Source organism: Triturus cristatus, chromosome 10 (genome assembly GCF_964204655.1).
Source record: "Triturus cristatus chromosome 10, aTriCri1.1, whole genome shotgun sequence".
Lineage (NCBI taxonomy): Eukaryota > Metazoa > Chordata > Amphibia > Caudata > Salamandridae > Triturus > Triturus cristatus.
This window is the reverse complement of record NC_140593.1, coordinates 1,140,957,360-1,140,984,952: the sequence shown is the minus strand read 5'-3', so window position 1 is coordinate 1,140,984,952 and position 27,593 is coordinate 1,140,957,360. Positions and strand designations below refer to the sequence as shown.

Below are 27,593 nucleotides of genomic sequence, written 5' to 3'. Positions count from 1 at the left end.
AAAACAAGCTGTGGACTAGATGAGAAGTCAAGAGGCGCCTTTCGTTTGATGATGAAATGGTACAGGCTATTTTACAGACACCCAGCATCTTAGATACACAGATTTCACAGACCCTGCCTCTCAATGAAGAGTGGACTAAACTTACCAACATAAAGAAACAGCAATTTTGATAGAATATTTACGAGCAAACATAGCACCTCAAGGCCTTGTGGTTTCAAATGCACCAAGACTATTTTTGGATAACAAGGTGTTTAAGATCAACTGGTCCAAAATAGCTTGGAAATGCTCAAGAGACTGGCTTATTCTGCTGATTAATACTGCTAAAGAAACAGCTGATCTTGTTGTTGAGCTTCAGACCACAGAGAACCAACTTAAGAGTTCAGTACAGGTGATGATTTTTAAAAAGAGACTTGAAGAGATCACGAAAACATTGAATGAGACCAAAGAGGATCTCATTAAATATAAAGTGAGTAAACTCAAGAAAGACATGGATAGATTTACTCAAGAAAAAATATATCCTTATGTGATTGATGATTATTCTACCCAGCAACTCAGAAAAAACAACCGCAGAAGAGCCAGAGGTTGGCGCTGTAATACTGATGAATGGACATCGAATTCAGATGAGTGGAGCCAATCTGAAGAAACAAGTTCTAGCGACTCAGATTCATCCTATAGAGCTAGACCGACAAGGGGAAGGGGCAATTTTTTTACCTATGCCCCAACAAATGCCGTGGTGGCCAACGCAACCGTGGTCTTTTAATCTGCACCCCTTTCAACCACAGCCCTTTGGTGGACCTGGTTATCCGCCTCCTTTTTTTGGCCAGGACAGAGGACGTCTAAGAACAAACAGAGGGTGACCTCAAGACACATGACAAGACCCTCAGAGAACACATGTACAGCGGGATCTGATGCTGGAACAGAGGATCACGAGGAATATGACTGGCGCGTCCACCAGCGGGACAACGACCTAGTCGTTAACCCAAGTCAGAGGTGTCTCACCCCTATGGAACTCGCAAGTCCTGGAGAAAGGATTTGGTTTTGTGCCTACATATGTGGGTGACGACTTCAAGACACACCAGGAGCGGTTTTCTTTTTTCGAAAGATACGCTGGTCTTTTTTCTTTGGTAACCAAATTGAGACTAGGCAAGTACTCTTTAATACCACAGGTCTGAGGAACAAACCTGCATTCCTACCGTCCCTCCAACAAGTACCTTCAGAAGTGGCTACTTTTGAAAAGGCTGTTATCAAAGATTTTATTCCAAACAAGTCATCAGCAAAACAACCATTCTTTAATCTGACCAAAGAAGAAGAACGCTGTGCACGGGCACTTTGGTCCGATCCTCTTCTAGTTGTTAAACCAACAGATAAGGGGGGGGAGAGACTGTGGTGATGGACACAGTTAACTATCGGAATGAATGCTCACGACAACTACAGAACACCAAGTATTACAAACCTATTGCTCGCCATCCCACCATGAGATTACAGAAAACCATAATTACCATGGTTAAGAGAGCGGCAGAATCAGAATGGATAACCAAAGGTGAGGCACCCTTTTTGATACCGAAACAACCAAGGATACCAGCGTTCTATATTTTGCCTAAAATACATGCGGGCCAGACACCACCACCCGGGAAGCCCACTGTATCAAGCATCTGTTCTATTCTAGAACCGTTATCGCAGTTTGTCGATTGGTTCCTTAGGCCTGCAGTGTCGCAGATGCCATCATACTTGCAGGATACGAAAAATGTCCCATCTTTTCTCAAGGATATACAGTTTGATCCTAGTAGACACCTTTTGGCCTCTTTTGATGTAGAGGCATTGTATACAAACATCCCTTAAGAGGATACTCTTAAGACCATTGAACAACTGTCTACATCCTCGGAATGACCAGACTCCGACATCTTTTGCGATGAGAGAAAATGTCTTCTCCTTTGAAGATCAGCTATATTGGCAGGTGACGGGCACTTCAATGGGAAGTACCTGTGCTCCCAGTATGGCCAATCTCTACATGCATTGGTTTGAGGAGACTTACATCTATCCAGCTGTGAATCCCTTCCACAGCAAGATGGTGCTGTGGAAGCGGTACATTGATATTCTGGTTGTATGGTAAGGCGACCTCACATCACTGAATGATTTCTCCTCCTGGCTTAACTCTCAATGTACATCTTAAATTCACAGGTGAGTCAAGCAAAGAAGCTCTACCATTCCTTGATGTATTGCTCTATCCGAAGGAGGGACACATCTATACAGAGCTCTACCAGAAACCAATGGCGAGGAATGCATCATTGAACTACAGGAGTTTTCATCCAGGAGCGCTACGCGAGAATCTCCCTGTAGGACAGTTGCTGCGCTTGAGGAGGAATTGTATTGAACTTGCCAAATATTGTGAACATGCTGACAATCTCAGCCGGAATCTCTTAACACAGGAATATCCGGCCCATCTGGTGTATTGAGCAAATAAGAGGGCTCGCAATAACAACCGCGATGCCCTCTTAGAGACATATTCTAAAACCCCTTCTGATAGTCTGGTTTGTGTGAGCACTTTTAGCCATTTGAGCGATACCATCAAGAACGTTGTCCTCTCAAATTGGCATATTTTAAATAAAGGCACCAAAATTTGTGAGAAGCCACTTCGCTTTTAAATGAAGTTCAAATCTAGGCAATATACTGGTGCATACCAGACCATGTCACACATTAACGATAGATCTTCCATGTACGATCTGGACAGGTCAACCAATACAGGGACATTTCCCATGTGGATCTTGTGTGGTTTGCCATCTTACCACACTGACTACACACATAGATTTGGGCCAATAAACACCATGGACCCTGACCAATCACACTAATTGTAACTCTGAGGCAGTGGGTGTACCTAATAAGGTGCCCCTGCGATTTGAAATATGTGGGTATGACCACAAGAACGGTTAAAACCCGGATGATAGAACATAGGAGCTCAATTAAGTGTAAAAAATCCAAGGCTAAACTGACACTCCATTTCCTTGACACTGGTCATACAGAGGAGGACATAAAATGGATAGTGTTCGATAAACCTAAATATCACAGAAATATGGGTTCTTTGGATGCCATTCTGTTCCACCGGGAACAACGTTGGGTGTTTAGATTGGCGAGCAATAGTACTGGCTTGAATGATGATATACCCTGGTGCAGTATTTGAAATAGGGTGAAGAATTCTCTGATAAAACTTATAAAGGCTCGGTACTAAAGTAGATTCGACTAGGTTCACAATTTACACTGACATTTCATCATTATCTATAGACCTAGTCAAAAATCGTTGGGATTAACCCATTCTTGTTTATTTCTATTTTTGAGTTATACAGTGATATTTAGTTCGCTGGTATCATTGTTATAACCAAAGTTGGTTATTTTCATCTGTATCAATTTAATTGCCACGAGTTCTTCCATGTTCTAGTGAAAGCTCCGTTCACATTAAACTGTTGATACTAAGCACGGCATATAACGTCAAACATGAACGTTTTTATGTGGACTAACAATTCTCTATGTAAATTATCGATAATTTCTGCATGTATAGCATTCCGTATTACAAAAGTGGCAGGTCTTCTTTGAAAAAGTCAACTTTATTCGTCATTGCCCATTGCACCCAACATACACTGTGGACCATAGCACTCATGTTGGTTTTTATGACAACTGTTTACACAAATTGAAAGTACTGCCCAGATTGGATACAAGAACACGTTGCGTACGTGCTGTGACGTTATCACGTTTTCACGTAATTACACTACGAGACTGACGAGGCTAAGTATGGAACTGAACACAGGCGGAATCTTAGAATTACATGACCGCCACATTCACTGAAGTCTTACTCCCCTCAGAGTCGGGCAGAGCCACACACCAGACACCACGAGGTGAGACCATATACATAAAGATGACCTATGTACAATGGCGTATATATGTGCTTCTTTTGCTTCTGCCCGTGCCGCACTTTGTATGGACTCATTTCGGTCAGTGTAAAGTTGTTGGGAAGTTATGACGAATGTGCAGTATGCTATAAAGTTTGCACAGTGGTATATGTTAACTAGCTGGAAGTTTTACTTTACAGTACTGTCGGTTACGATTAAGTTGAGTGTTAGTTTGCTGGCGGGTTGGGCTAATGACTGTTCGACATGACCATACGATAATACAACACTAAGGTCTCTATGAGGTGGACCTTAAATGGTCAGAACATTGCACTTACCCGAATGACTCTCCACACGTCAAAGATAATACCCTTTTTAAGATGCATCATGTGTTAATGATGCATGCCACAAAGGAGCTTGCTTGGTACAATTTTTAACTTTAAAACCAAGATCATTATTGTGAGAAAGTGCCATCTTTCTTGCATGGTATGCCCCCACTTTTTGCTGAATTGATGAATGTACTTTGACTGAGTGTGCCCTGGACTCCTGCCAATCAGGTGCCCAGGGCCTTTTGTTCCTTCCCTAAAAACCTCAAACCCAAATTGGCAAACCCTGGCCACATGTCAGCCCCTGGTAAATGGTACCAGAGGTACCCAGGGCCTTGGGACCAGGGAAGGCCTCTAAGGGCTGCAGCACTCATTGTGCCACCCTTAGAGGCCCTGTACCCTAACACACACACACACTGCGCTTGCAGGCTGAGTGTCTGGGTACAAGACAAAACAAAAAGAGTCGACATGGCACACATCCCTGTGTGCCATGCCCACCACCTACACTGCCCTGGCATACATCAGCCACCCCTCTAGCTGGGTGCCCTATGCCAGTGGTGCGGGCACAGAAGCATGAGACCTGTGACCCTACAGTACCCAGGTCCATTCCTGGGCACTGCAAGTGCAGTGCTGCCATTTAAGAGTACATGGTGCTGAGAGCTCGTCAAACACGAACTCCACAGCATCATAATGGCAACACTGAAGACGCAGAAGTTTGGTATCAAACTTCTCAGCACATTAAACCTGCACTGATGCCAGGGTGGGATTTAATGTACCAAGCACCACAGAAGGCATCTTAGAGATGCCCCCTGAAACCTAACCTACAATCCAAGTCTGGTCTGGGAGGCTGCCACACAGCAGACATGTTGCTGGACCCCTGGGTAGGAGAGCCCCTGCTCTCCTGGGCCTGCAACAATGCACATCCTGGGCGAGGTGCTAGGTCTCCTCCCCCAGGATGGACAGGGGGAAGCTTCAAAGGCATGCTGCCTCTGTGAGCTTCCCCAGGCCACTTGCAGCCCCACTCTGGTGGGAAGCCTGGCCAGAAACCCCAAATAAGGAAAGGGGATGTGCCAGCCTGCCAACCCCACCCCTCAGGTGGGGGGAGGCGAGGTGAAGCACATCTCCGGGCGCTCGCCATCTTGAAGATGGGAGGCCCTGCCCAATCAGAACTAGGCTACTGCCCCCCTCCCACAGGAGTGGCAGAATAGGGGGTGTACCCACCCCAGGACAGGGACCCATTGGTCCCTGCCCTTTACCTACCTGTAACGCCCCTAAATCTAGTATTTAGGGGCACCCTGAACCTTCCTTCCTCAGATTCCAAAATACAAAGAAGAGCAAGAAGAAAGAAGACCTGTCGTGCAGCTGCTAAGAAGAGGAAGACACTAACTGCTTAGGCCCCAGCCCTACCGCCCTGTCAACCCTCGAACCTGCTACATCCCGGCACCTCTTGTGGCCAGCAACCTCACAAACCCAGGAGGACCTGGCTACCTTTTAGCTCTAAGCACCTGGGACTCCCATGAGCAGAGGCTGTGCTCAAAATTAGCTTCTATTTCCTGGCATCAGCCCGGAACCGCGAACCCTGCACACACTGCACCTGCCAAGCCTGGCCTGTGCCGGAGTGAACAAAGACCACGAGGACGAGCACCCGGCGACTGTGACCCAGAGTCCGACACCCAAGGACTTCCCTCGACGCTCCTGACGCCTGCAGCCTCAGAACCAGGTACCCCCCCCCCCCCAACCACGATCAACAGAGGGTGAGATTTCCCGACACCAAAAGGCACCCCTGCACCCGGAGCCCTGCGGCCCCCTGTGCCCAACTCCTGGGTACCTACCTATCCTCCAACTACCCAAATTACCTCTGGAAGTGGTGGTGGCACCTGAAGAATCTTCGTCCCCGAGCTTGCAGCCATTTTTCAACCAGGAGCTTTCCCATTGAAATCAATTGAGCGCCCGAAGGCTCAAAAGCACCCTGCACCCAGGCAGTGTAACCTCTACACCTATCTACTTCCCCATTTGCCCTGAGCAAGTGACCAGGAGCCCAGCTCCCACAGCCGCATGGCCTGCTAGTCAGCAGCCACCAATCAAAGCCCCCCTGCCTCCCATAGGATAACATTGGGCCTAACTCACTCTGCACCCGGCTGCCCCTGCGCCGCTGAGGGTGTAACAACTGTACCTACCTGACCCTGGGAGACCCCGGAGTCTGTGCCCAGAACCTTATCTCTGCCAGTCGAGTACTTACCCAAAAGCCGATAACTCAATTTTCTCCATAGGGTAACATGGACTGGTTTCTTCTGAAATTTCTTCTAAGTGTGGAGTTTCTAAAACTTAAAATATTCACCAAAAATCAGCCGAGTAACGAAAACGAAAATACTCACCTGCTATTAGGAGAGATCCCAGTGCTGGATCTTGGTGTCCAGCACTGACCCTGAATAATATTCACAACCATCCTTACCAGTAACCCAATTTTCTTCCATAGGAAATCATTGACTTTTTCTGTGAAATTTCATCTAAGTGTCGATTTTTTCAAACTTCAAATATTCTTTAAAAATCGTGCTAACTGTAAAAACGTAATTACTTACCTGTTTTAGATAGAGGTCCCAGTACTGAGTCTAGGAGCCCAGTACTGGATTACAAAAGTAACAAGAACATACTTTACCTGCAACTTGAATTTTCTTTCATAGGGAATCATTGACTGTTTTCTATGAAATTTCTTTTAAGTGTCAACTTTTAAAATAGCAAAATATTGCCTAAAAATCACAACAGTAACTAAGTTGACTTTTATCACTTGTTTCCAAGAACAGTCCCAGGACTGAATCTAGGGTCCAGTCCTGGAGTTACAAAAATAATCCTGAAAGTAATCTATTGCAAATAACTTAAATCTTCCATTGAGCTCAATGCATTATTGTGTTTGAAATTGTGTTGCCTCTTGCAACAACCTGTAACTATCTACAAAAGTCAATTGCATATTGCAAAAGTATTTAACTAAAGCATCTCATTCAGAGAAAGTATACTTTAATACCAATTGTTGGTCCTAAAATAAAAGACATTTTTTTTATATGAATCATTGGCCTAGAGTTCAGTTATTGAGTGTGTGAGACCATTTGCTGACTGAGTGTGTGCAACAAATGCTTCACACTGTCCTCTGATACTGCCTTACTGCTCGACCAAGCTACCACTTTAGAGAATAAGGTTATATCTAACTTTAGCCTCTGCCAAACCTCTGGGGACTGTGGACTCTGTACACACTGTACCCATTTGGGAACAGTATATACAGAGCCACTTTCTCACAATTATGACTACCGATAAGTCTAATTCCATTTGCTTTCTGATCCAGAGAAGGCCTTTACACAGAGTGACCGATCTAAAATTCACTAGGGCCCCTTCCTGTTTTGCCATATCGTTTTATTGTCAACAATGGTTTTTTTTTTATATATATATATATATATATATATATATATATATATATATATATATATATATATATATATATATATATATATGTTATGTCACTTAATAAAGGGTCCTGCTGTGTGCACAAGACTCTGGAGTTGGTAGTCGACTCATACACAGAGATTTTAGGTAAGATCATTATATTGGAGTAGGTTACACGAGTGTATAATTTTGGTGGTGGTACACTTTGATGATATAACGGTGTTTGGTTTTTCTTTTCTTCTCATTTCAGGATCACCAGATCTTCTGATTAATACAAATTGATTATGGTTGGTCCTTTATTAGATTACAAACCCAAACATATTTTTTGCTATTATTCACTATTTAGCAGAGTGACTTGAGATTAGGTCCTGATGAATGCCCTGAACTAATTGTTGTCAACTAGGACAGAAACATGTTGAGATACAGGGCAGACATCCATAACCCTGTATCTTGTTACTTTTTAACTCTATCCAGTGGGGCTGTTGAATAAAGTTATTAGTACCCTCTGAGATAGTTTGCCTCGAACTTTTCTTTTTAGCGCTCTGCCCCTTATTCACACCGTAGAGGTGTAGATACATTCACATGCTAGGTTAAAACACTCCTGCTCCTTCCTGAAACGGAAGTCAAAGCCCACACTGGGTACCTTGCGTCCCAGTGTGCTTGGAGGAACCCAATGGTAAAGCATGTCACCCTAGGGTGAGTGAGGGTTTACATCCATTAATAGGTTATGCCCACCAATATACACACACACACACACACACACACACACACCACTCTCTTGATTTCTCACCTAGTCCACAGCTTGTTTTAGTATCCTATATTTAATGTGAGTTTTATTTTAAAGATATTCTTCGACCATTACCTAGGACTCCTCCTCCAGCCCATTCAAGTATGGAAATACATGGACTGCCAACTCTTTAAGCTACCAGATTTAACAAATGCACAGAATGGACTTGATCAGCTGCTGATGGTGACCTTCATATCCACCCCTTCCTCAAGAGGAGCAGTACACACCTGCGGAGGTGTCTGGGCAGACTTAAAGGGTTGTCTCCACTGGGAATGCTGAGCTCTGAAGTAGTTCCTGAATGCTCTGTATTTCTGATGGATGTGCCCCGCAGGCAAAGCTAGGCAAGCACATCATAACCGTCCAATTCTTAAAGGACTCTAGACAGCAGATTACCTTTTCACTATAAAATCCCTCTGTATCCAAGGACATGATCGCCAGAGTGGCCAGACCTGTCCTGTAAAACAGCAGAAAATGACCATTTACTGGGCCACAGTATTTGCAGAATCCAAGGTGCACTTTAAAATCTATTTTGTTGTATCCTGGCCGCAACTGACCAATAGGAATTCTCAATGTGTTCCAGTGGGCTTACAACTGCCAGTCTTGCCAATTTCCACAAGGCACTGACACAGCGATAGAGCAGGCATGTGGCTTTTGTCACATAGAAGGTGAGATTGCCTGAAGCAATAGCCTTCCAGCCCATGGTGTCTAACATTATTTTAACCTCTGTCTACAAGGGCTGTAGGGGAGGCACTGGGATTCAGTTTGGAACAGAGCGTACATCACCAGGCTCTGTTATTTGCAAAGAGAAAAGTTTTGGTCATCTAGGCAGGCTGTTGGTGTCGGGCAATTATGGACTGCGGGGCGAGAAAGGCTTCTCCAGGCAGCCAAAACAGGGTCCAGAAAAGCCTCATTAAATATAGAGCAAGAGCTCTGCAACTCAAGAAGCAAAAGTGCCAGATTTTCTCCCAAAATTGAGATGTAGAGGCGCTCAGAGGGTAAAGTTAAATCCAGAGCATCTGTAGCTTTACTCACCTACTGTAGACAAGGAAGATATTTCCTTTGTCGGGCCCAAAAGCGGGTGAATGAATGTTCCGTTATGGAGAGGTGCCTTCGCTACTAGTGTCTTGTAACAAGTCCACTGAATCCTCTTTCATACACTCTAACCATAACAAAAAAAGCTGGCTGTAGCTCTGGAGTCTGAAACATACAACTTCTCCTTCTAGACAGTTTTCTGGGTTAAAGTGAGACACTGTTCTCTTCAAGGCAAGTTCTGACAACTGGAAAATTTCAGACAACTTTGCGGGGTGCGCTACTAACAACTCTGAACCTGGCGCTGAAACCCGCCCTGGTGGTAATGTCGTGGATCTCCTGGATGCACAGTTGATGGCACTACGTTCCACAACTGTCCTTTTGCCACTGAGGCCACAGCCTGCAGAAGCACACAGCTGCCAGAGCCACCAAACCCAAAGGAGTGGGTCCACCAATGGGGTATGGTCCAGAGAGTACCGGAGGCATTCTACAGATGTCCAATAAGGCCTGACTTAAAGCCTCAACCTGTGCAAGGTTAGCAAATGTAGCCAAAAATATCAGTTGAATTTTTTGCATATTTGGAATCTGCTTAATAGACTAGGAAGAGCTCAGCAGGGAACATCATCCGGACTTTTTCTTCAGAGAAGAGGAGGGATTTTGCTTCCAACTAAGCTTTTTGGGAGATTGTTCACTATCAAGGGACTAACATGCAGGATAATTGGTATACTTTAGTGTGCTCCTCTGGGCTTTGGGAAGGATAACTTGGCTTCTAGGTCCCCAACAGCTTTCGGTCATTTCAGGCATAATGAATAGCAGGCTGCGGGGCCGTGGTCAGACCAAGACACCATATGCAGATGCCTCGAGTGCCCGAAAAGAACACCTACTTGATTATGGAAGGGTTTGAACCCTGAAACCTTTGGAGGAGTCATTTGACTTAGTCTCTCTCAGAGCTAGGAGAAATCTGGTGAGTGAATCAGAGGAAGAGATCTCTGTACCATGTGGAGGAGGTGCAGAAAACCAGGGACTGACATAAGCAAGCAGACTGGAGCATTAATTAGCTGGCAACATGATGTCCGGTGGGTTGAGACCTACTAGAGTCACCAGACACTACATGGCGCAGCAGTAGAGCAAGTGATTTTTGGGGCTGGGGAGTAGGGGAGACATCTTTTCAAGACCAGTATGCAGCGTGGAAAGAACAATTTTAACGTTGAGCAATATGCAGGAACACACTCAGAAATTAGCATTTTAGACAATCTCTTGAAACATTTTCAGCAACTGCATAATTGCCCTCAAACTTACCTTCTCTTCCATTAAGTCTCTGCCAAGATCTCTGCCAATTTGATCCCTGTTGCTCCCAATGTGGTCTCTGCCACGACCAACATGGTCTCTCCCACTTCCAGCGTGGTCCCTGCCACCCCCAACATGATCTCTGCCAATGTGCTCCCTGCTGCTAATGTGATCTCTGACACGGTCCCTGCTGTTGCCTTGGTCCCTTTCGCTGCCAATGTGATCCCTACTGCTACCAAGGTGCTCCCTGCTGCTTCCATGGTCTCTGCTGCTGATATGGTCTCTGCCAAGGTACTCCCTGGCACTGCCAACAAGGTCCCTGCTAGTGCCAACATAGTCCCTGCTGCCAAGATCTCTGCTGAAATCCCGACTTCCGAGATCCCTGCTGCCAACTAGGTCCCTGCTGCTGCCAACAAGGTCCCTGCTGCTGCCAACAAGGTCTCTGCTGCTGCCAACAAGGTCTCTGCTGCCAACAAGGTCTCTGCTGCCAACAAGGTCTCTGCTGCCAACAAGGTCTCTGCTGCCAACAAGGTCTCTGCTGCCAACAAGGTCTCTGCTGCCAACAAGGTCTCTGCTGCTGCTGCCAACGAGGTCCTTGTTGCTGCTGCCGACGAGTTCCTTGCTGTGAACAACATCCTTGCTGCTGCTGCTGGACACAATTGGGCAGGATGTAGAAGTGATGGAGACTGTTTGGGCAACTGGAGCTTGAGTGTTCTGAACTGCACTATCAGCACTGCTGGAAAACAAAAAACGATAAAATAAGTAAGGTTTGAGAAGAAGACCGTCACAACAATACTACTCAAGTTGTGTTTATCAGTATCAGATATAGGTATTAGGCTTCATACCCCACTCTTTCCATTTCAGTTGTTAACCAACATGGGAGATATTTACGACAAGTGAAAAACACCTACAATTATGCAAAATCTTGTAAATGTCTTCATGGATTCCGATCAAAGGGTATACCTCAAACTAAAACACTATCCACATGCCTAATAAATATCCACTTATAAAGGCTGTTATCTACATGTTGTCATGCATACACATCAGAATGTTTTGTAGAATGTTTGGGGAAAAAACAAAAATGGCAATTGATGATCTCATGTAATCTAAAATGGAGGACAAAGAACCATAGATTAGATTCAGCCAATTCACTGTGTGAACAATACTTTCATTATTCCATGCAGGGGACGTTCATGTAATGAACTGTTACATTTTTCATTCTAAAATAGAAGTCAATTAAAGGGATGTCAACCTGCTCATGTAACATATTTACTACTTCTCATTCATGTGAAGCAGGGTCTTGGGGCACCAAGTTGTGCCCTTAAAGTAATTTTCTTTATTGCAGTTTAATCAAAAAGAAAATTCAAACTTCAGTTTGCCTTTACCAATGCATTTTAACTTGTTTTCCACTTTTTATTACGCTCTACTGCTTGCAAGGAAGAAACACCCTCACATTTTTGAGGTGCCCTTCCTGTGATGGTAATAAATCAGTAAAAGATCCCCTTGGCTGTGTTTAACAGGTTCCTATATAACAAAGGCAAAAATTGCTAAAACTATTCAGTCACACATTAAAGGACAATGAAGGTATTCGCTACACAGCAAGAGTTAACGTGTTACTGAAGCAGAAGGCAAAAGCTACACCCAGAGGTGTTTTACTGCAATTCAGCATAATCTTTTAATGCACTGGATTGATCTAAGAGGACATCGGAAACAAACAATGTCATCAACTCTTTCAGTCCTGCCATTGATCATGAAGTGCTTGATGTCATGCATGCTTAAATGGGCATAACTTGGCCTTCCAAATCATCAAATACTTTAGCAGTATTGAAATCCATTAAGTCCCAGACTCCCTCAACATCAAAGTTATCCAACAAAGGGTCATTATTCGCCAGACTATTCATCACATTATACAGCGGAGTCTCTACGCCATAGAAGAAACCGAATGTACAGGATATGCCAACAAAAGTGATCACTCCACTTGGGCTCCAAACACAATGCTGTCCACAGCAAGGTAACAGTGACCCACAAAATGTATGATGAGCAAGTTATTTACCTTTGTTAATGCTGATTGATACTTTTATCTACCTGCAGAATCCTTACCCTTTGACTATGCCTAGTGCTTTAAATGGGCAGGTACTGTCCCATACAGAGAACCCGCATTTCTCAGCATAACACTTCTCAGGAACAAACGTACTCTAAATAATGACTGTCTTTACTTCTGTATTTCCATTTTTCAGATTGACTCTTCCCAGTCATCACACTGGATCAGGAAAACTGAAACAGCTCTCCTGCACCCACCCGCAGGTGGCTCTCGTCTCAGCCTATATGCCTAGCCCCACCCCCAACAAGACATCACCGGGCCATAAAAGTACCATTCCAGCACACCAACATCCCTTTGTCTGTTTATGACACACCCAACCAAATTGTTACTTAGCTTTGGTAACTCTTTCTGGTGGAAACTCTACTGCATATTCCTCATCTTTAGCATATCCCCAAGGTGCCAGACTAGAATTTAAGAATTCTCCCACCAATGCTCCTGCATACCAACAGATGGTGCCACATGGCTCCGCAATGAGCCAATATAACCTGCAAGTGTAGCCACATATAAGTGGCAGTGTTGTGCGCTTACATCAGTATCTTATGCATGGTCTCCTTATGCACTAACAGACATAGGGTAGCAAACATTGTCTCAGAATGTACGGATATGTAACTTGGGACCTTGTTAGATGGTAAAGAGGCCACTGCACTGAATAAGGAGGAGGGAAAGCAGTGAGGAATCTGAAGTCAAATAAGTAATAACCAGAAAGAGCATAGCCAAAGATAACTACCATGTTCTTTGGACTGATTCCTTTAACTGCAGATGTCTCTCGCAAATGGTTGAGGGTCTGGAAAAAACACTTCGACCAAAACCTCCTGCAAGACCGAACAAGCAAAGTGCTCCTCCCACGGACGTGGCTGTCAAGGAAGTAGTGTTTCTTGAACGTATGGACTAAAGTCCACATCACAGCCTGGCAGCTGTCTCGACTAGGCACCCCTTGTGCCAAAGCAACTGCAGCGGCTTAGACCCTGGTGGAATGCGCAAGCCAGCCCTCAGGCGGCTGCTTCTTGGCAAGAGTATAGCAGATTTTATTGTATAGAACTATCCACCTTGACAGCATCCTCTTTTGTAGAGCCTTTCTCTTCTTTGCCAGAGGAAAAAACCCACTAAGGGATGATCATCCACTTGGTCTTCTGTGCAGTTGATGCAAAAGCTCAGAGCCTTCTTAGGGTCAATGGAGCCTCTTCATCTCTTTCAAGGGTTGAGGCAGAACAAAAACCACTGACAGAGTAATTGATTGCAAATATGGAATGGAGTCATAGCTTTTGGCACAAAAGGGCTCTCTGTACCAGTAAGTCCAGATGAATGTACTAAGCGCTTATAGTTCATGTTAAGGGGTGTGACGATGTAAAAACAACACCCTCTCCTTGCTTAGTGTGAAGACAAATACCTGGGCCCTGCCCGTCTTGATCTTCCTCAGAAAACGAGGAGGGAGAGCTAGTAGTGGAAAAGTATACAGGAATACATCCTTCCATTCCAGCTGGACTTTGTCACTAAACAAGCACCCTTAAGGAAACTCCAATATGCATAATTGTTGACACTGCAAGTTTGATGGTGGCGACAAATCTAGCCAGGGTGTGCTCCACCGATTGAAAATGCTCTGCACCACATCAAGATAGAGGTCTTTTCCGGACAGGATTTTGGTTTGTTGATGGTAAAACCTAATGAAGTTAGGAGTTCAGCCTGACATCTTGAGGTTGTCTACAAAGGACTGTGGCAAGTCCACCTTTAGCTGCGACCCAAAATACAGTAACACGTACTTCCTACCTACAAAGAAGAGAGGTGATTGCCACCATCACCTCAGTGGACACCCACAGGATCAAGGTAAGGCCAAAAGGGAGAACGGTAAATCGAAAGTGCTCCTGGTCTACCTTGAATCACAGGTAATGCCAGTAATACATCCAGCAAGTTTGAGGCCCCATCTAGTCCCCTGCATTCAGAACTGACAGGATGCAAGCCAGAGAACATTTTTAACCTGCCCTACCTCAGAATGGAGTTCAAGGGGCAGAGACCCAGAACAGGCCCAAGGTCTTCATCATTCAAAATAAGGAAACAGCAAAAGGAATATGCTACTTACCAGTATGCATCTGTTCTTGGCATGTAGAGCTGCAGATCTACACACTTGTGCATAGATCGCCATCGGGTGTTGGGCCCGGATGTTTGCAGTTGTTTTTCCTCTTGAAAAGTCTTTGGAAGTCACAAGGTCGGTGAATCCTCCTTTGGATCGTATTGCGCATGGGCTTCGGCTCCATCCTCAGATTGGTTTTCGCCAGCAGGGAAATGATGGAGCGTAGTAATAAACAGTGAAGATGCCCATGGGTGTTGTATCTAAATAAGATAAAGTGGAACAGATAAAGGTAGCCGGGGAGGCAGGTGGGCGTGTGTAGATCTGCAGATCTACATGCCAAGAACAGTTGCATACTGGTAAGTAGCATATTCCGTTCGAGGCATATGAGCTGCAGATTACACACTTGTGCATAGATTATATAGCAGTACCCACCCTTAGCGGCGACCACCTGTATCTGTTGCAGTGGTTTGAAATAATGTTTTGAGTACAGCCTGGCCCACACTAGCTTGTTGCTTAGTTTGCACATCTACACAATAGTGTTTAGTGAAAGTGTGCGGTGTTGACCATGTAGCTGCTTTGTAGAATGGGCTTTAGGGGGGAACGGATAGCGTTCGTTTTGCTTTGTGGTAGCAAATCTGAATGCATTTGACAATCCACCTAGCTATCCCCGACTTGGAGATGGGGTTGCCCTTGTGTGGTGGAGAGAAAGAGACAAACAATTGTTTGGTCTTACGGAAAGGTTGTGTTCTCTCGATGTAGTAGAGTAAGGCTCGTTTGACATCTAGTGTGTGAAGAGCTCTTTCTGCTACTGTCTGTGGTTCCGAGAAGAATACTGGTAGTTCTACAGATTGGTTTAGGTGAAAGGGAGAAATGACTTTAGGGAGGAATTTTGGGTTGGTACGGAGAACAACTTTGTTATGGTGCATTTGTAGAAAAGGTTCTTGAATGGTAAGTGCTTGTATCTCACTGAACCTTCTGAGGGAAGTGGTGGCTACAAGAAAAGCGGTTTTCCACGTTAAAAATTGGAGTTCACATTTGTGCAGTGGTGCGAAGGGAGGCCCCATTAGTCTGGTGAGAACGATATTTAGGTTCCACACAGGTGAGGGTGGCACTCTGGGGGGAATTTATTCTTTTAAGGCCTTCCATGAAGGCTTTAATGGCAGGTACTCAAAGAGTGAGAGATGTTGCCTGTTTTGTAGATAAGCTGCTATGGCTGCAAGGTGCAGTCTAATAGACGTATAGGCTAGATTACACATGGAGTAAGTAGCTTATGATGTGTTGAATGGAGACGTCTAGGGGATTGATGGTGTTGTTGCGGCAATAGACAACAAAACGTTTCCACTTGGCGGCGTAGCACGCACTAGTGTTGGGTCACCTAGCTTCCTTGATGACATTCATACAGTCAGGGGGAAGATTTAGATAACTGAATTCTAGGATTTCAGGAGCCAGATCGCACGGTTGAGCTGAGCTGGGTCCGGGTGTCTGATCTCTCCATGGTTCTGGGTTAAGAGGTGTGGAGAGAGGCGTAATTTTTGGTGCAGTACTACAGATAGTTCCAGCAGTGTGGTGTACCACGGTTGTCCGGCCCAAGTTGGAGCTACTAGGATTAGTGTGAGGGAGTGTTGCTGTAGTTTGCGCACCACTAGTGGAATGAGTGGGAGAGGCGGAAAAGCGTACGCAAATCTGCCTGACCAGTTCATCCATATCGCATTTCCTTTGGACAATGGGTGTGGATATCTGGCGGCGAAGCTTGGGCATTTGGTGTCTTCGTGGGTGGCGAAGAGGTCTATCTGTGGATGCCCCCACATCTGAAAGTAAGGGTGTAGAACTTGTGGGTGGAGTTCCCACTCGTGGATTTGGTGTTTGTCTGCTGAGCAGATCTGCCATAGTGTTTTGGACTCCTGGGACATGCTGAGGTAGGAGAAAGATTTTCTGGGGTATGGCCCTTCTCCATATGCTCTGTGCTAGCTGAGAGAGCTGTGGCGAGTGTGTGCCGCCTTGTTAGGTCTCGGGACCATCCGGTCTGCCGAAGGCAGAACCGGAAGTCAAGAGATTTATTGACTTGGAGAAGAGGGGCTTGATCCCGCCCCTCTTCTCCCCTGTTCTCCATTGGCTGGCCTCTTCAATGCTGGCCAGCCACTGGAGAAGAGGTCCCGTTACTCTGATCAGGCCCAGTCCTTTTCGGATCGAGGGGCGTGTTTTTTTCAGAAAGTCTCATTCTCTCCTCCAGCCAATGGCTGGAGGAGAGAAAAGACAAACACGCCCCCGAATCTGAAAAGGACGCTGCGTTTCTCCGAGGCATTTCTGCTCTGCCTCGGAGAAAGGCGGTGGTGTCTTCCGGTGCCCTCTTCAGCAATCGTTTGGTTTGTGATTTTTAATGGCTTTGTTTAAAACTTTGTGGTTCGGCTGGCTTTAACCAGCGGCTGAAAGGAGTGTCAGCACTTCTATCCGTTGACTGCATTTCGCACATGTGCACCGTGAACCACTTTAAAAAGCTTCCACTCACCCGACATTACATTTTTTCCCTGGAAGAAAGCTCAAGCAGGTGTTTAGAGTCACACTGCAGCAGGACGCTGAAGCATGTGCAGGTCAGAGAGGCACACACACGGACAACTGCGTTCAGGCACCCAGCAACAATCTGATAGTGCTAACAGGCCCGCCACTTTTTAGGTATCGGCCGTGTAATTTGTTTTTTTATTTCTGTTTTGTTCAGGTGGCTTCTGTAGCAGTACACCGGAAACACACATTTCCTAGTTTTTTTGTTTTTTAACTCCTAGCAGCGGGCGGAACGTTTTTAGGTCTCGTCTTCATACAATGTCGCATGGCTCTAAAAAAAAAAAACAAGCCCAGAATGGAAGCTCATTGAACTCGTTCGGCGCATGGTAAGGCGCTCACGCGGCAACAGGCAAGGCAGGGTTCTAGATCATAATCTATGCACACATTTTGGTTAGGCTGCGTTTTAGAATTATTTTTGCCATAGGTGGTTTTACAGTCGACATCTTATCAATATGAGCTCAAATCACCTTTGCCCGTGAATAATGGAGTACATTGTGTTGTGCATAATTTACACGCGTCTGAAAGAGAATGTGTATGAATATCCGAAAAGAAACACGTTAGGAAGAGTAGGGGAGGATTGCCTCTCTGGAGGGCAGGTTTCTCTTTGTTATAAACTCAGGCAGGCTAGCCCTCTCCCCCAAACCATCGCCCTCTCCGTGTTTATGTATGTGAAGGGTGCTACATTCTTCGGCTGCAGCCCGGCCTGCTTTAAAAGCGGGCGCTGCCATTCCCCCATCCTTCCCGGATGCCTGTCTTAGGGCACACAACAGGCGTTCCCCTCCCCATGTGGGTGATTGCAGATCCGGTTTCCACGTGAGCCTTTTTAATCTAGTGTTTCAAGTGATCCTATCGGTGCGCGGCGTTAGTCACTGCAGGGACTGCACATGTCCCCGCAGGCCTAGATAAGGCGAGTCATTCCACGGCCCTTTTATCAGGGTGGGAGCAGCCCAGCCCTAATCGCTCTTCCCTTAAATGTCCAGCACACAAGCCAGCAAGGAACGCACGTTAACACAGAAGCAGTGGGTGCTGGGCACCCTGAGGTCTTTTGAAATGAGGTTTATCATTCAGCAGAGAAATGTATCTCAACAAATTGACTAAAACAATTAGAACTCTGATTTTTCAAGGGATCGACGGATAGTGTAAAGAGAAAAACTATTCTCTTTGCCCAGCCCAGTATGTCGGACACTCACTAACAATAGGCCCGCTAGAGGATTTGATGACGTCAGATGGTCTTCTAGACCTGGTATGAATGACATTCACCGGATGTTCCGTGGATTTGTGGAGCGGAGCTTGACCCTCCCTGACAGACGGTAAAGTTCTCAAAAGACCGGTTAAAGCATTTTTAATTTTGCTCCTGTAGTATTACCCATACTTTTGGAATTAATGTTCAACTTTTATGTGATTTTCTTAGTTTGCCAGGAGTCGTCACAATTGATCGTTTATGCTCGTAAATTTTGTTGTGGGTGAATAATTCGGCACCTTGAGGCCTGGTGTATGAATCGTGTCCACAGGCACCTACTGCGCCGACACACTGATTACATGTAACCGGTCTCACCAACAGACTGAGTTCAAACCGACCCTGCTGACGTCATTCGAGATTTTAAGCAAACTCTCTGCTACACTGTTTTTTTTAACAAATCATTTTTTTCCTCTCGGAGATTTTAAGACAATGTTGGTCCACGAGGGCCCACGCCATGACAGATCTTCCAGAGATCCATGTGTGATCTTTATAGATACAATTAATCAAATGAGAACAGTTTATTAACTCCTGTTGATCCTGAATTGTGGGCCCAATTTGGCTCTGGGCCCAACTTTGGACACCTCTGATTCAAACCAAACCGTATTTCCTGTCGTGAAATTTTAAACCGAATCCACTGATGCCCAGTGAACACGTGACCACACTGCGATGAGTCCTATTGTGAGCCTTCCTCACACAGGGACATTACAACCGGTACAACTTTTTAATTCCGATGAACACACCGTCCTTTCACAGTGACATGAACCACGGGCCAGTATTTCCGTGAGCTTTTGTAAATAAAGTCATTGTCATCCCACGAGTGCTTGAAGTAACCTCAATGGCACACTGAGATTCTAAATCAACCCCGCCCAAATGTCGGTGAGATGCTAAAACAATCCTGCTGCCAACTCGAGATTTTAACCGAGTTCTATTTTAAAATGCATTTTTTACCGTCCTCTTTTCTGTCCAGAAGAGGGGTTCCTCACAACAAGCTAGCAACTTCAACTGCAAAGGACACATCTTTTGAACATATGGCCGAGGCAGGGATTCTGTCTGCATCGAAGTGGGACTTTTAAGGAAACTCCCCCGCCCATAAAATACCCGTTCACATTTTTGAAGACATGTGGCTCACAGAAAGACCAAAACATGTTGACCACTCGTAGTTATTTTTTTGTGAACGTTTATAATGAAAATATACCTGGAAAAGTGTTACTGGAAAATGTGCTTAGTTTAACTCATTTCTCGTTTCACTGATCTTTTTTTATTGAAAGGCATAAGGATGAAATGATTTTATGGTTGATTCTCACAACCCTTATTTATATGTAATTTGCTTTTCTCTTAGCTCGCCAAACTGCACATTATGTACCATTAGCCACGTGAGCACGAGACAAGTGTCTTGAGCACCCATGCAGTTTAACCACACCTGCGCTTGTTTTTCTACCAGAATCTTGACAAATGGTTCCTCCATTCATGAAGATTTTGTGTAAGTTTCGACAGTGATAAATTGTTTGCAAAACTATTTCATGCTTTGGGTTTAATAAACAAGGTCCCGATTCTTTGACATTCACTGCAGATAACTAACGTATTTCCTCCTTAGAATGTGGGTGTACTGGAAAGACTCGTTTCATACCCATGAACATGCTTTTGTTTACCTCCATGCTTGAAATAGCAACTTCTGTACTGGTTAATATAAATTTTAATGAGGTTAGTGTTTAGTCCCGGTGAAAGCCTTTGTGAAGTATAAGTAATGATTAGAAGCTGAAACATCAATGAGTTAAATATAGTATTCCATTTATTACATGTGACGATTGTCTAGTATTTGCACTACGACTCAAGAAGTTTTGTTCATTTTTTATAGTGCCCGCCATGGCATTTTTAGGTAGTCCGGGGTGTATGACTTTCCAAACGTTTCCATTCATAGCATATTAATATACAAATATAACAGAGAAGGTGTGAGTATTCTGTTAGCCTTGTGATATGTAGTTGACTATTAAAATGATAACCATTTCGTTTTTTTTTCTCCATCCATCTGATGTTATATTTTTATACTGAGATTGCTATTTGTTATGCCTGTTGATATATTTACACTTGTGTGCCATGCATCTTAATTCTCAGACTGGCAGTCTACTAATCTACATGATGATGCCATGCATGATACATGGGTGTGCTGCTCACACAGCTCTATAGTACATTTGAGTGGGGGATATACTCTAACGCTCTTGCAGGTTTCTAGGAAACCTTTTCTATTGATGGGTCTTTTCGATGAAGACGGTGCAGCATGGGTCTTTTTGGCCTCTGTACTCCTGTGGTGTGAAAATCCATTATAAGGAAGTTGAGGTGACCTTCACCTTAAGGAAATATTTCCTTTGGCACGAGCTCTACCAGAAGTAATTGTTTCCTGTGGCACAGCCTACACCTTACGGAGCTGCTTCCTGTATCAGGCCTTCTGGTCCAGGGTTCTTGACACCTTCTTGTAGTCCGCTTTCATAACAATACAAGCTCTGTGCTGTTGGCAGTTCTAGCCACTGATCATACTCAGTTGAGTGCACCTTGGGCCTGCATTGCCTCTGGGTTTAAATGCCTGTCTGAGGGTTTCTGGAACATCATTCGCCCAGAGGAGCTCCCAGGGTGCCGCAGGGCTGTGGCATGAGCTTGCCAAGGGTAGGCCCTTCATACATACATATATACTTACGTATTTTTCTGGATTACCAGGTTGTCCTAAGGGGGAGGAGGTTGGTAGGAGGTTAAAGTACCCTACTGATTGTACGCAGAGCGTGGTTGTCTGCAAAGAATAAATTGAGTTCAGGATTAGTGGCTTTAAAAATTACATTGGTTCTGGGAACTTTTCAGCTGTATGTAGTTTTTTTTAAGTGTGCTGATAAGTTATTTCTAGTGAGATTGTTTAAAAAATAACGTGTCTTATTTTTTATACGGTTTGCAAATATTTTATATGAACTTTATCAAAGCCGCAGTTTAAAAAATACTGCAAGCAATCTGCCTCAAATCCTTTTTTAATTGAAAAAAAAATGAAATGTGAAATGTGTCAGGCCCCTTAAATGAACATTCCTGCCATGTCAGACCATTCACAAACATGCCCACTACAGCACAGCGTGTGTTCCTGTGCTAAGAGGTGGAGTGTGGATTTGGAAGATCCCTGGAGAAAAAGCTCATAATCTGATCCTGCTGCTGGTTAAATAATGGCTCGAAAAGACTGTGAATGGTACTTGCGACAAACGCAGATGGTTCTTTTTGAAATTCTTTAATTTTTCAGACATGCTCAGAACATCGGACGGTGCAGCTGTACAAGCATTAGGAATGCCTATTTCCTAGTTGCGATTCGCTGTGTATTGCAATTAGGACATCGGAATTCCTAATGTATGAAGCTCATTGAGTTTCCTTTAGAGATTCATAATGGGTCGCAAATCGACCAACCTCATGAATATTATTATAAGGTAGGTCACAGTTTGTGACCCATCAGGAATGGCAGCCATGCAGCAGACCACCATGTCTGTGATTGCTGTTTAAACAAGCATTTACAATGCAATGGTCTCGGCATTGGTAAAGTTAGAGCTATTGGCATTGCTCATGACATTATTTTTGTTTGTTTTTGTTTTTAAAACATTTAAAGAAACGGCATTGTTATTTACAATGTCAATAGCTTAATCACTCTCCAATGCGAGACCTATTGCATTTGCACCCACACACAGATTAAGCTATTGACATTGTAAATAACAATGCCGTTTCTTTACATGTTTTAAAAACAAACAAAAATAATGTCATGAGCAATTCCAATAGCTCTAACTTTAACAATGCCGAGACCGTTGCATTGTAAATGCTTGTTTTTGAATATAGTACATGGCTGTCATGTCTGTGCGGATTAGGACTGCCTTGCCTGAAATCTGTGTTTGAAAAGATTTTACGGCTAAGAAGATCGCTAGTAACTCCAGATGGTTGATCTGGAGTAAGTTTTGTTGAGGTGTCCATGTGCCCTGCACGGTGAGATGTAATAGATGAGCTCCCCAGCCGGAGAGCGATGCGTCTGTTTGTACCATCTGGGAAACCGGGTCCAGGAACGGTCGACCTTTGGAAAGGTTTGTGGTGGTCCACCACTGCAGAGAGCAATGGGTGCGACTGTCTACCAACACCAGATCTGTTAATTGACCTTGGGCCTGGTTCCATTGGCGCGCTTAGCACTCTTGGAGAGGACGCATCTGGAGTCTTGCGTGAGGTACTATGGAGATGCAAGAGGCCATCATCCCTATTAGTTGCATAAACACTCGAGCTGGAAGGGAGTGTTGTGCCATGAATTTTGCGCGTAGAGCCTGAATGCTTGTAATCCTGGCAGGATTGGGGTAGGCTAGCGCTTTTGAGGCTTCTATGGTGGCACCGAGGTATTGTTTTATGTGGGATGGTTGTAGATGGGACTTTGCGTGGATTACTGTGAAGCCCAGTTGGTGAAGTAGCAGGATAGTGGCATGCGTGTGTTGTACAGACTGGCTGTATGAACTGGCTTTTATTAGCCAGTCGTCTAGGTATGGGGAGACATGGATGTGTTGTCTCCTGAGGTGTGCTGCCACTACTGCTAGGCACTGGATGAACACTCGTGGTGCTGTTGTGACTCCGAACGGGAGTACTTTGAATTGGTAGTGTTGTCCGTCCACTACAAATCTGAGGAACTTCCTGTGAGCGTAGTGTACTGGAATGTGGAAATAAGCGTCTGTTAGGTCTAAGGTGGTCAGGAAGTCGTTTTGGGAAAGCAGTGGAAGTACCTGCTGAAGCGTTACCATGTGAAAATGGTCTGAGTGTATGGATCTGTTAAGGGGCCTGAGGTCTAGGATAGGCCGCAGAGTCTCGTCCCTTTGTGGTATGAGAAAATATAGGGAGTAGACCCCCGTATTTCGTTGGTTGGTAGGAACGTGTTCTATCGCCCTTTTCTGCAGGAGGGAGATTACCTCCTGCTTTAGTAGTGTTAGATGTTCTTGTGACATTGGACGTTGTCTGGGTGGAATGTTTGGGGGGGTAGATATTAGTTCTAGGCAGTAGCCTGACAATTATTTGTGTTACCCATTTGTCTGAGGTGATGGTAGCCCAGACAGGGAGGACATTTTGGAGTCTTCCCCCGACCGGAGTGGGATGGTCTGGGGGGGAGTGGAGGGAAGTCACTGGGTAGGTGCGGTGGCAGAGCCGGCGGGGTTTGTCTTGCCTCTGCCTGTTATTGTTGCCCCTGTAGCCGCCTCTTTGGTAGCCCCTTGTAAAGGTGGACTGGGTAGGGGCCTTATATGAAGTGGAAGCGGTGTCTGAGGAGTAGCCTCTGGATGTGCTCCAAAAGGAAGAGCGGCGAAAGGAGCGCCTGGGAGGGTGCGATTGTAAAGCTCCCATGGATTTTGCCGCGTCTGTCCTTTTTCATCTTTTCTAGGGCCTCATCCACTTTTGAGCCAAACAGATGTTGCTGGTCAAAGGGATGGAGGCCTGTACCTCCGGTTTAAAACCCGAGATCCTTAGCCAGGCATGGCGACGGAGGAGGACACTAGTATTGATGGCCCTGGAGGCTGTGTCTGCTGCATCTAGGGCACAACGTATGGAGGTATTACTAATGGTTTTGCCCTCCTGAATTAGCTCGTTGGCCCTAGGTTTGTATTTATCAGGGAGATGTTGCATTATGGCTTCTAATTCGTCAGAATGGGCCCTGTCATACCTGGCTAGTAGCGCTTGTGTATTAGCGATACACCATATGTTGGCAGCTTGGGATGCAGTACGCTTGCCTGATGAGTCCAAGAGTTTAGACTCTTTGTCAGGTGCTGGTGCCTCGCCTGACGCTTGGGAGTTGGCCCTTTTACGTGCTGTGGACACTACCACAGAATCTAGTGGTGCTGGCCCTCTGATATAGGAGGGATCTGTAGGGGCGGATTTATATTTCTTTTCAATGCGCGTGTTAATAACCCTGGCTCTGACTGGGTCTTTAAAGACCTCTGGCGCATGTTTTATAACTCCCTTGAGCGTAGGCAATATGGAGGTAGTCCTATGTGTGGTATGAAACGTACCGAGGAGGAAATCCTCCTCCACGGGGTCGGTATGGAGATCTACCCTGTGATAGTGTGCCGCCCTTTGTAGTAGATGGTTGAACCCCAGTGAGTCTTCTGGTGGGGAAGGTCTGGAAGGGTAGAGATCATCCTGTGGGACGTTAGGGATGCCAGGGATATTGTAATCGTCCCATGGGTCTGGGGAGCCTGTGGGAGTGGGGTCCCCAGAAGGTAAATCTTGTGGAACGTCTCCTATGTCATCATATGGGTCCCCCTGATCATCATCATCCGGAGAGGGTGTTGGGGAATGATGAGGTGGGGGCGGAGACCGTGGAGGTGGGGGAGGTGGAGGGGGAGGAAGGTACTCTGAAAGGAGAGGTAGCAGAGTCCTTCCTCTTTGGAGGTGGAGGCGGAGCAGGTTTTTCCAGCTGTCTCTTTTTGATGGAGAGCATCAAATGTCCGGTTTTAGGACCCTTGGTTAGTGTTTTTGGTAATGGATCCAGTGTAAAGAGTTCTGGTGAGGTTGGTTGGTTGGTCCGTCTGCTCCAAAGGCGTCGGGCCGTTGGTTTTTTGGCGTTATCCGCGCTGGTTCGTTGTTTGGAACTATGCTTGGAAAAGTCTGATTGTTTGGTCGGCGCCAAGATGGATTTCGGCTTCGAAGTGTTGGTGCCGGTGGCCTTGTGTGCTTTTGTCAGTGCCGAAGATGGTGTCGGCACCAAGGAGCTGGTTCTCGACACAGAGTGTTCCAGTGCGGGACTCGGTGTCGAAGCGGAGGCCATTTTCTTTTTCGGTGTCGAAGAGTGTTTTATCGGCACCGACGGTGGGCTGGCTCGAGCCTGAGCTGCCGGAAGGCTTAATCGGCTTCTTTACCGGGCCCCAAGGTGCAATGTGGGAAGCAGTGTCTTTGGTCTTACTTAGGCCCGGAGGCGAAGGCATGACCGAAGCCTTTTTCGGTGAGGGTGTGGGAGGGGGTAGATTAGTACTCACGACCCTCTGTGCCGGAGTGATGTCCTCCACATCTGAATCGTCGGCTTCGGAGGCGCTGACGAGTCCCTCGTCGGTGAAGTGTTCTTCTGGAGCGTCGACGCCTTCCCCGAAGATGTCGTCCGGAATCGCCGTCGACGAGTGTGCCATGGTTCTTCTGGCCCTTCGGTCTCGAATGGTTTTCTTGGACCGGAAGGACTTACACGCCGGACAAGCTCGAGCCTCGTGTTCAGGGGAGAGGCAGCGATTACATCCTTCGTGGAGATCGGTGTGGGGGAATTTGGACCCACATCGAGGGCACTTGTTGAAGGGAGTCCTTTCCATTAGCCAGGACCGGAGCTTGGGTAGGCCCGAAGGCAGTCGTCGACAACCGGAATCGAAGGTTCTTGCCGATGAGAGCCGCGTCGAGTGAGATCGCGATTGAAAACAATACCGCGAGTTGGGGTGAGGATTGCGAGTCGATCGTCGAACTGGAAGCTGTTCGGAACCGGAGCGCGAAGATCACATCCGAGCCTGATGGCGGAAAAAAACAATCTGAGGATGGAGCCGAAGCCCATGCGCAATACGATCCAAAGGAGGAATCACCGACCTCGTGAATTCCAAAGACTTTCCAAGAGGAAAAACAACTGCAAACATCCGGGCCCAACACCAGATGGCGATCTATGCACAAGTGTGTAATCTGCAGCTCATATGCCTCGAACATAACATTCCCACCTCTTCTCTCTCTATATCCAGTACTCTCTTGACTACATCCTCGGACAACACACGCTTGACTTCCTGCATCAGGATACTAGAGTGCTCGTGCGATTCGCTACTACGTGGGCGAAATGTGCCTCCGACCGCCAGACCTGAGAGGACAAACTAAAGCAGCTTGGTAGACACTGACATGGCAGGAAGAATTTGAGTAATACTGCCCCCTCTTATTTGAATGGTGTCTATCAGCACGGACTCCAAAATGACTGTTGACTGCTGCAGTGCCAGTTGACAGGGCTGGATTTATTGTATTAGATGGCCCCTGGAACAGCCTCTGAATGTTCTGTAATAGTTAGGAAATTGTTTACCTTGTGTCAATAGCCCCAGAGAACATTCAGAGGAGCAAATGTTCTGGAGTCATTCAAGCATCAAAATCAGCTTTTTCTCCAAAGAGCCTAAATCCATCGAAGAGCACGAGTATTAGCGACACACCTGTAAGTGTCCAGAAAACCTTGTGTGCCTTCTGAGCACAGCAAATAGGTCTACAGATGCAGACTGCAGTGTCCAGGCCAACCCTGAGCACATACTTGGCTGTGTCTTGCCTATTATGTATCGGTTGGACCAAAGAGGCCATGAGGTCCTCCAGGGAGGCTGGCAAATTGTCACTGGCCATGTCACATTATGCATGGGTGTGCCTAACCAAGAGACTAACCGCAATTATAGATCTAAAGGGTAGTCTAGCCAGAGAAAACATTCTGTTTTATAAAGCAATAAGTCTTTTTTGAATACCCATCTAGAGAATTGGCTGAGAAGGAATTTGGATTGACCTTACTTGTGTAAGCCTGAGCTGTCAAGCTCACAGTTGTAAAGTTCTTGATTAGGAAGTCCAGGTTACAGAGATGTCTACTAACCACCGTAGGGTCTTCATTAAATGGCAATGACGACTTAAATGAAGCTGGCCCTAGATGAAGGATCTTAGTTAACACATTTTCTTACACAAGAGGGAAATGTCAAATCTAGTTTTTCAGTTGCCACCTGGTCTACCACTGCAAACAAAGCCCTTTCCTCCATTAGTGGCCCAAGTGGAGACACAAGCAGTTTCAGGAGGTGCCAAGTACACTGGCATTTTGCATAACACGAAACAATACATGATTTGTGTACTGAGGGGAAGCAATGTTTTCCTTAAATGCCCTCAGAGATG

General features: G+C 45.6%; 1 protein-coding gene across 2 annotated transcripts in view; it reads right to left on the bottom strand.

Annotated features, from left to right (window-relative positions):
• RBBP6 (RB binding protein 6, ubiquitin ligase) overlaps positions 1–27,593 on the bottom strand; it is a 394,678-nt gene that overhangs the window by 163,040 nt on the left and 204,045 nt on the right. Inside the window, exon 11 of one of the 2 annotated variants that reach the window (XM_085629467.1) lies at positions 10,749–11,472. In XM_085629467.1, coding sequence (XP_085485593.1) covers positions 10,749–11,472 — 724 coding nt within the window. The remainder of the gene's footprint in view (positions 1–10,748; positions 11,473–27,593) is intronic. The other variant, XM_085629468.1, reaches the window with a different exon arrangement.